The 8,973-nt window shown below is 37.6% G+C and overlaps 1 protein-coding gene and 1 pseudogene across 1 annotated transcript; one reads left to right on the forward strand and one right to left on the reverse strand.

Annotated features, from left to right (window-relative positions):
* Positions 1–1,897: 1,897 nt before the first annotated feature.
* LOC125878522 (uncharacterized) lies at positions 1,898–4,367 on the forward strand (annotated as a pseudogene).
* A 4,202-nt stretch (positions 4,368–8,569) lies between these two features.
* LOC125842040 (uncharacterized) lies at positions 8,570–8,973 on the reverse strand. Its single transcript, XM_049521236.1, has one exon. It carries the CDS (start codon positions 8,806–8,808, stop codon positions 8,635–8,637), a length of 174 nt encoding a protein of 57 aa, XP_049377193.1. The 5' UTR covers positions 8,809–8,973; the 3' UTR covers positions 8,570–8,634.

Raw genomic sequence — 8,973 nt, forward strand, 5'->3', positions numbered from 1 at the left:
CAAGGCTAACCCGTTGCGACAAGCTTAACTGAGAAGGCCTTGGTAGGAGATATTGATCTCTGGCTACCCTTGTGGGATACACCTAGTGCACCAATTCAGCCACCCTTACGGGTCCTTATAAATAGTTACAATAGGCATTATGTTGAATGAAAAATCAAAATTATCTTCACTCTTGCATTTTCTATTCTTCATTTTTCTTAATTATGTATGCTTTACGTTTGTGAATATTTACTAGCTTACTCGCTACAAATGATATAGAGACGACGAACTTACACCTCACTTTAAGTTGCAATGCTCAATATATTCACTGATAGACCAATGTGGACTTCATTTAGATATTGGAACAACACACTAAATCTTATGTGTCATCTACAAACATATAGCCAGAGAAATAATAGCTGAATGAGTATCTTAAAATTCAGTAAATAGAAAAACTAATTCAACATGACAGAACCCTAAGAAAAGTAATCCATGGTTGGCTGTTTGATCTAGATTTATTCATAAGTCCAATATCCAATGTTGTTGGAGTCAAAGACGAGAAAAGTCTACTGAAGAAGATGCAGACTGAAAAGTCAAACTATTTCCTTGGATAGTTATTATTGCAGGGGTTGGTGGAGGGGTTTCCCCTTTTAAATTTTTAAATTTTTAAATTTTAATTATTTATTACTAAATAAGGAACTGAATTATGTGAAGGGGATAACAAAAATTGAAACTACACTTACCGTGGAAAAGACTAGTAGTACTACAAGCTAATAAATAAGTAGTAAACCTTAGTTCTTTTCATGCTACTTATTTTTTAAGAGTTAGTACTATACACTTCACTGGGTAATCAGAGAAGGGAACATTGAAAATTCAACAGAGTGTTACTAAACTGTAATAATGGGGTGAATTGATTTGGGAAGTAAAAAGTTCTTTTTATAAAAATTACGTATAAGAAAAGCAAAATTCAAGGAGGCGGCCCTCAGTTCCCGCGCACCAAAAAGTACTCCCTCTATCCCATCCGTGTAAAGAGTCATTCTTGGGTCATCAGCTTGGCTGCATTAGGGGAGGGGGGCAATAAGTTCTCTTTTATAATACTTTGTTTATTCGCTTTTACTTGTTACATTTGAATATGACACGCTCATTAAAAAAATAATGATTGACATGACTATTTTAGTACACTACCACATTATCCCTATTAATTGATGTATAGTATGAGATCATGGAAAATGATTTGGGATTAAGTAATTAATGTTAAGAATAAAACATGTAAAAAATAATTTGATATATTAAAAGCAATAAGTAAAAGTAGAAATGAACTGAGGGAGTACCTTACTAAACAATCAGTGGTCTGTTGCACCCATCAAGTGAGTTTGTATTATACTCCCTCCGTCCCTTTTTAGTTGTCCACTTTAGAAATGGCACACAGANTGAGGGAGTACCTTACTAAACAATCAGTGGTCTGTTGCACCCATCAAATGAGCAAATCAACGTGGTCCAAGTTTGTATTATACCTACTATTGTCCCACCTTTGACTTTCAGACAATATTGGCAACCAATTGGGGACCCCCATGACATAGGCGCTTCAGATAGACTTCAAAAATTTCTAAACATGTGCTTGACTTTAATATAACAAACACATCAGAGGCAGCAACCAAAGCCAATAATACTCACCAGATTTCAAATAAATAATCATGTCAGCGTCCATCTTGCTGACATTCTAATATCATTCACAAAGTGAAATCATCCATGACCAAATCAAGTTAAGTGGCCAAATTTCAGTGGAGATGCTACCAGAAAAAGTAAATCTTGGAAATAGCTTGAAAGAGAGTCAAAGAAACAAATAGATATGGCTGCAGCTAAATACCCAGAGTAGAAACACCCCCCTCAAGAAATCCTCAAATACTCCACATACACAAAGATTTCACCTTTTAAACGAGATGGGAAAGATCGGTTGCACCATAGATGGCAACCTGGATGACTCAAAATTCAGCGAGCTGATGCCATGGATCGGTATCTATGTTGCAGCAGCATCTGCAGCTTGTGCACTGGCCATGGCGATTGATGTCCTTCATGGCCTGCGCCATAGAAAATTATGGTTTCCTTGCAACTTCTTCTCTCTTAATGCTACAACATTGACGCTCCTAGCTGTTGCCACCAAGTTGTCTGTTGATCTAAATACATCCATGCCTCGCCGACAAGATCAGCTGACAAAACTTAGCAGTGCTGCTCTACTCTGTACGGTAATTGCTAATTTTTTTCCTTCTTTGGGTCAAATGGAGAATAAAGAGCTGTTGATGAACGTAGTGGCTTTGGGGATTTTCATCATCACGGCCATCGTGAACATTGGCATACAATTAGCTATGGTGTTATCTATGTTTTCTGCAAAGAGCATATAGCCCTCATGTTTCTTATGCTTATTTTGCTTCTGTTACTGATCTCCTCAGCCTTGACAATGCCAACTACAAAGTGTTATTTAGACCTGAAATATAACAACAGGTACGAGTTAGCTAATAAAGAACGCAACATCAGCTATAAATGCAAAACTCAGAAACTGAAGGACGAACTGATGATATTATGGACCACGGCCTATACCTCTAGCCCCCACTTTGTCGCGGGGCGCTGAGCAACATGCACTGCCTCTGGAGGTTTCTGCCTTCTGAGCACAGTAATTTATGCTCAAGCCATGCTTAGGTCTTACTTTCTTCATTCGAGCTTAAGCTTTTGTAGTGGAGACTCTGAATACAAGTGGTCCATAACCTTGATTCTTGTAACTCACAGTGGCAATAGGAGTGGGAACTATTGCAGCAGCTTTTAGATGGTTCATAGCCATAAATTTCCGCTGCCCCAAAAAAACAAATAATGCCTGCAAACTCACGTTGTTCAAAGTGGAGAACTACTGGATCCATACACTGCTAAAGTGGAAAGGATGTTTGTTGGATTTCAGAATTTGTGGCCGGCATGGTAGAAAATTCATTCATAAAACAAGGAACAAACTTCTCGATTTCTGCATTTGGATACAAATTCTGATGGTGTCACTCAGTAAGGTAGTTCGGGTCATTTCCACTTTCTCTGTGAGTTGGTTACTGATTAGCTGTCAGAAAGCAACCAGGATGCTGCAATGCAAAAATGTGGTGTGGAGTCATGATATAGAGTCACAAGCTAGTCTAAAGCCAGATCTTAGGCACTATGCTTTACACCTCGAAGGAGAGGAAGTATTAATTGATTTGATGATGCAAGCAACTGTGATGTGGTGGACAAATGGATAGGGATGGGGAAAAAGGAGCAGCCTAAACATCTAATACAATTTTTGGAGAAAGTGAAGTCATCACCTGGATTCAGGGGAGTGCACGAATTCGACCATGCTAAAATTCCTTCTTTAGACACGGAAGAACCTCCTAATTGCTGGGCTCTTCCTATAGTGACACTGACAAGCATTGCAATTGCACTTCCAGACATTGATTTCCACTTAATCGAGGAATTAATAAGGAGTGTGTATGAAGGTTTCATGTACATCAAACTTGTTGAAGAGAACCTGGATAGCAGAAATGACCTAGTATACATCAGGAAGGCAGCAGAGTTAGTGTGGGTAGAAGTTGACTTATGTTACAAGTGGCTGGACGTCGATCTCCGCAAAGCTGCCACTGAAGGACAGAATCCAAAAGGCGTGCTTGAAGGACTCTCTGAGAAAGCAAAGGAAAGATTCATCGAATTCAGAAAGAAAGATCCAAATGCTTGTATAAAGGGTTCGCCTTCAACATGGCCTCCCAATATGTTGGCAGCCAACTGTATGTACAGAGTGTATCAAACTCTTCTGCAAAGTTCTGATAGCAGGGTGTTTGAGAACAGCAAATCCATGTTTGACAGATTGTCAACCATGATTGCGGATATAACAGGTGCTTGTCTTACCAACCTTGATAAAGTTATATCCATGCGATGCCACCATGGCACCATTGAAGAGAGAGCAGCAGGTGTCCGCTCTGCCATCTTACTTCTGGGGAAAGCAGAGAGTGTTCTGCGTATTCTTTGTTCACAGTCACTTCCAAGTTCAGCACCAGATCAATTGGAAAAAATTGATCATTGGCGCTCACATAGCAAAGAGGTAGACAACCTCTCCTGCAGTAGTAGCTCACCCTCAAATTGTTCTCCAACTTCCCAAAGTTCATCGGACTTGTATCTAACTGTGGACTAAGAAGCAAATGCCTGGAAGTGGAGAAAGAAAAAAGATGCTGCTTAAGTTCTATTGCAATAGTATCATATTTGTTTATTTTTATTTTATGTAAGATACAACCGAAATTTATTTGTTTCACATCAAGACTCTAGCTTGTTCTCTAAATAATAACTCCATCACAACTTTCCCTGTGAAAATAACATAGAAATGTTCCAACTCAATCCAGTGTCAAAGTCTGCAGTGATGATCATGACCTACAATAGTTCAGTTAATTTTTTTGAAACTGAATAGTTCAGTTATTTCATTGCCAAATTCTGTTTATTTGTGTAAGCCTGAAAGGTAATAATTATTTATGCAAGCAATACTCCTGTATACACGGTACACAATGTGAGCATCTAGAGAGTTTAGCCTCCTGATACATGACTTTACAAAAAGGCATGCAGTCATCTATGTAATTGGCACATCATACTTGCTCAAAAATATCACAAAAAAAAAAACTTGAAAATTATCCTAATGGTACAAAAATATTTTCCAACCCTTCAAACAATTTTCTGTATCCTAATGAATACAAAAGACTGACTTCCACTAAGCAGTAAGAATTTAAATCAGTTATGAGTTTATAACTATTCCCAGTGAGGCCAGAGTTTTATGATGAAGATAAAGTGTTGTGCTAAACAATAATTTAGTTTAAGGTTAAATAATATCCTCCTATCTGAAATAACTACCAACCAATTTCCCAGTCAAGTGCGAAGTTGGAAAATTCCACACCATACCCTGGAAATTACTGAAGATGCCAAAAAACATCCCTTTTCCTCAAAGCTGAAGATCCACATCACAGTGCGAGCACCAAAAGACCAAGAAACAACAGACTCAACAGCGCATAACTGGACACCGCCCTCTCCTAATATAACTTTTATTTTATGGTCTACCCCTCCATCCTACAAACAAAATCAAGTGGGTGTGTGTGGTAAACAAAAGAAAACAGAAGCAGAGAAGAAAAATAGAGATAGTACCAAATATAGAGGAGCACTCAGCGGCTATCAACGTGCATAATCAAATATTTATCAAGTTTCAGGAACCAAGAGGTCCCATCAGTTAGATCATCGAAGAACATAAGCATCTGGAATAACACAGAAGCACACTTTACACACTTTTAAAGAAGAGATTGCACATAATTGAGAACTTACATAAGAGCAGCAGTTTAAAGAAAGCTTCGAGACATGAAAAGAAAATATTCAACACCTATTAGAATACAGAAAATGGAGGAGCATGCTCTGCATCTTTCCCAACACAGAGACGGTTAGCAAAACAATTATTCCATTAGGACCACTTGCACCCTTGAGTCAAATCTAAAATACCCAACCATATCCTTGAGACCACTCCAAGGAAGAATCCACCAAACCAAGCAAGAACCCGAAGAAGTCTAAGAAGAGAGACAAGACATCAAATCCAAACAGATTGCTCCACGATCTAGCCTGCTAGTGCCACATAGGGACTCATTTGCATCAACATAGAGAAGGTTATTTTATTAGTAAAAAAGGACAGAATTCCTTTAGCAATGTTGTTGTTTTTTGAACAGGTAACATTTTGTGTATTAATAACAAAACTGAACGAAGGGTGTGTAGTCCCCCATATTTACATCCAGATGAGCAAAAACAAACATGCTCCTAGTCCTTAATCTTCTCATAAAGAATCGATTAGATCATAAACTGATTCTAACTCCTCCATTAAGGTATGTTTACACCAAAAAAAAGAAAAGCCCTAAACATTTCATCTTTAGTTTCTGTATACTAATGGCTTTGTCTTCAAAACAAACTTGATTTTTTTTCTCCCCACACAGTCCACCAAAAGCAAGCTGGGACAATTTTCCATCTCTCTTTCTGATTGGGGGAATTGGTATCACTGTTCCAGCAATGTTTTTATTTTTGACAAGGTAAACTAATTTCATTTATAATGGGATGAGAACTCTGGTATACAAGTGGTATCCCAAGAAGTACAAAACCTATGTAGCGATAATAGACACCCAATCTTCCATACATAGTGGAATCTCATGGGTGCACCAAAAAGAAAGAATCTGACTAGAGGTTGTTGTTCCTCAAATGTACAAAATCGTTCTGTTCCTTCAAAAGCGATCCTGTTTCTCTTTTACCATACAATAAATGGGTGCTAGTGGGGTGATATCCCACACCTTCTGGTTTCTCCTCATTCTTCTAAATGTTCAGTTGAACAGGCTCCCTCACGGTGCATGCACCACCCATTGAAGTCCGAACCATCTAAAGGTGTTCAATCAAAAGAACAAGCGAGATACTCAATGACAATGTAAAAGGAGGTGGTCCACACCCGAGCTCTTACACATAAAACACCAACTGGTATATGTTATACTCCTCTTCATCAAGTTTCAGCTGTCAAAACCGCTACCAGGTTGCAGTCAAGTCAAGAAACACACCTTCTGAGCACCCTGGATATCTAAATTGATAGATGTGGAAAGGAAAGAGTCCTCATTCTTTAAAACTGCTCCAATCCAGATGGGGTCTCACAAACTGAGTGCAGAAATAACTCTCAAGAGTGTCTGGTCATAAACAATAGGAATTGAAGCTTTAAGCAAGGTTTGCATCACCAACCTCGTCCCACTCATTGTAAAACTAGTTCACAAATGGACAGCTAATAAGTAGATAGCAATGCCGAAATCAAAGCTGAGAATCATTTTGAGTACCTACTTTTGCAATTTTTTCAACCAAAGGATCAATAAGTTTTCCAAACTACCAGACACCAATTAGTACTTTGAAAAAGTAAATTAAGCTTATGTTACACTCACCCCTTCATAAAATCAACTATTTCCTGCACACAAATGTTCGCTTTTTTACCAGAAAATCATTCTATCAAACATTAATGGTAGGTTTAATGCTTGATGACATGGATCCTAATGAAGCATTTTCAATCAATCTTAATGTTCGCAAATGCTTCAATAACACAACTACACAAGTAGCATAAAACACTGTCAGCTAGGATCATTGCTGATCCTAACCGCAAGCATACACATTTCCAGAGAAGTTATTAATCTGTTCCCTTCACTGTTTCATCACATAAGTTGTTTCAATAGCCACTTCTTTCCTGTTCAGGACACATTGCATATCTAAATTACTTGTTAGGAATTTTGCTGTATATATTTTCTGCTTAATCTCCACTGAAGAAAAAGTTGGATAAGTAAATCCTGAAAACTGATGCTCATAGCAGATATCTGACTGTGAATGAGGGCGTTGAAAGATTACGAACACTTCTGCATGACTTAATTATCACTAAATGCAATAAATCGTCAAATTCATTCTATCCCCTTGCACTTTTATGTTGATATAGAAGATTAGAGGTATCAATCGAGAATGAGATTTTTTCTGTTGTCAGCAATAACTGTAGTACATCAACAGGATATAAAATTAGGGGAAAATGTAGTTACCGTTTGCCAAGCAAAATACAACTTGAAATACTCATAACCAGATGAAGTTCCTTAGATCAGTGCTAACACAAGTTGCAAATATTTTGATTCTGTTATTGGTTGTATAGTCTTGGAAGTCATCATATCGACAGGGAAATGATTCAGTCAGAGACTCGCACAACAATTGAAATATGTCAATCACAAAAACGCCATACTCAACTTGTTAAAAGAATGGGCTTTAGAACCAGACCTCCCTGTTAGTGGAATAGAGGTCTGCTTTCTACACATCTGTTTGTGTTTCCTTTCTATTTATTTAATAAACTTTGGCTAGCTGGAGGTGAAATAAGATGCATAAACTGTGATTGTTAAAGAGGAAATTCCATCCATTTTGTAAGAAAAAAAAAAACATATCCATAAGGGAATACTACTGCATGTAATCTCATCCAACAATTACATAAGCTGGTCTTATCCCTACATTCATTTATCCCTTTCACAAATCGCGTTCATCTCAGCATATTCTGATATTTGACCGCCAACAAATGAGATATAGGCTCATCGAAATTCGCCAAATTCTCGTATTTTACAAATCTCCCAACCATTGCCTTTATTATTCACTGGAAAATTTCCATCTAAAGTTTATTCTCTCAATCAACAACGCCTCAATACCAAATTCAACTATATAAATCAACTATATAAATCCGTATTCACTGCAAAATTCAGCTCTATTTCATTCCTCTATTACTTTTGTATGCACATATTTAAAAGTAGAAAGACATAATTTTTCCTTTGTTTCCACCACCCAACAAGATAGTAATAAAAGGAATATCAATCAAATCAAAACAACTGAAGCAAAATCTCATTTCATTGATAAATCGTATAGATAAAAACATTGACAAAATTCAGTAAACTTCCTCAAATTCCCAAAACTCACCCTCCCAAAAAAAAACTCTAATTTGCTAACCCCCTTCCCACCCACCCCACACCCGCCATAGAGGTTAAAATTCAAACACTAAGCACCTGGTGAATGACCAAACGACGCCGTAACGAACCGGTACTAATTATCATCGTCCCTCTTCTTCGGTTTGCGATAATTCTCTTCAAAATGCTTGGCGATAACAACTCCAGTGTTGATGAGCTTCTGGATATTGGGAACGTTGTAGTTTTGGGCCAAGTAGATACCCAAACCCGTACCCATAGCAAACGAAAATGTGCTTCTGAAAAACCCCATTGAAGATCAAAATTGTTTGTGTTTTCTTCTTCAATTAACCTTTTTTGGGTTCGATTTGAATGGAATCTAGGGTTTTACAGCAGTTAGGATTTTGTTAATTCTTTGAGGTTTTTGGATTTTGGAGAATTATATAAAGGTTTGCGTTTGAAATTTGGCCCCTTCTCC

The sequence above is a fragment of the Solanum stenotomum genome, chromosome 10, assembly GCF_019186545.1.
Source record: "Solanum stenotomum isolate F172 chromosome 10, ASM1918654v1, whole genome shotgun sequence".
NCBI lineage: Eukaryota > Viridiplantae > Streptophyta > Magnoliopsida > Solanales > Solanaceae > Solanum > Solanum stenotomum.

Bases quoted from the DNA above. Each gene is read 5' to 3' on its own strand.
- LOC125842040 (XM_049521236.1), bottom strand. From the start codon at position 8,808: ATGGGGTTTTTCAGAAGCACATTTTCGTTTGCTATGGGTACGGGTTTG.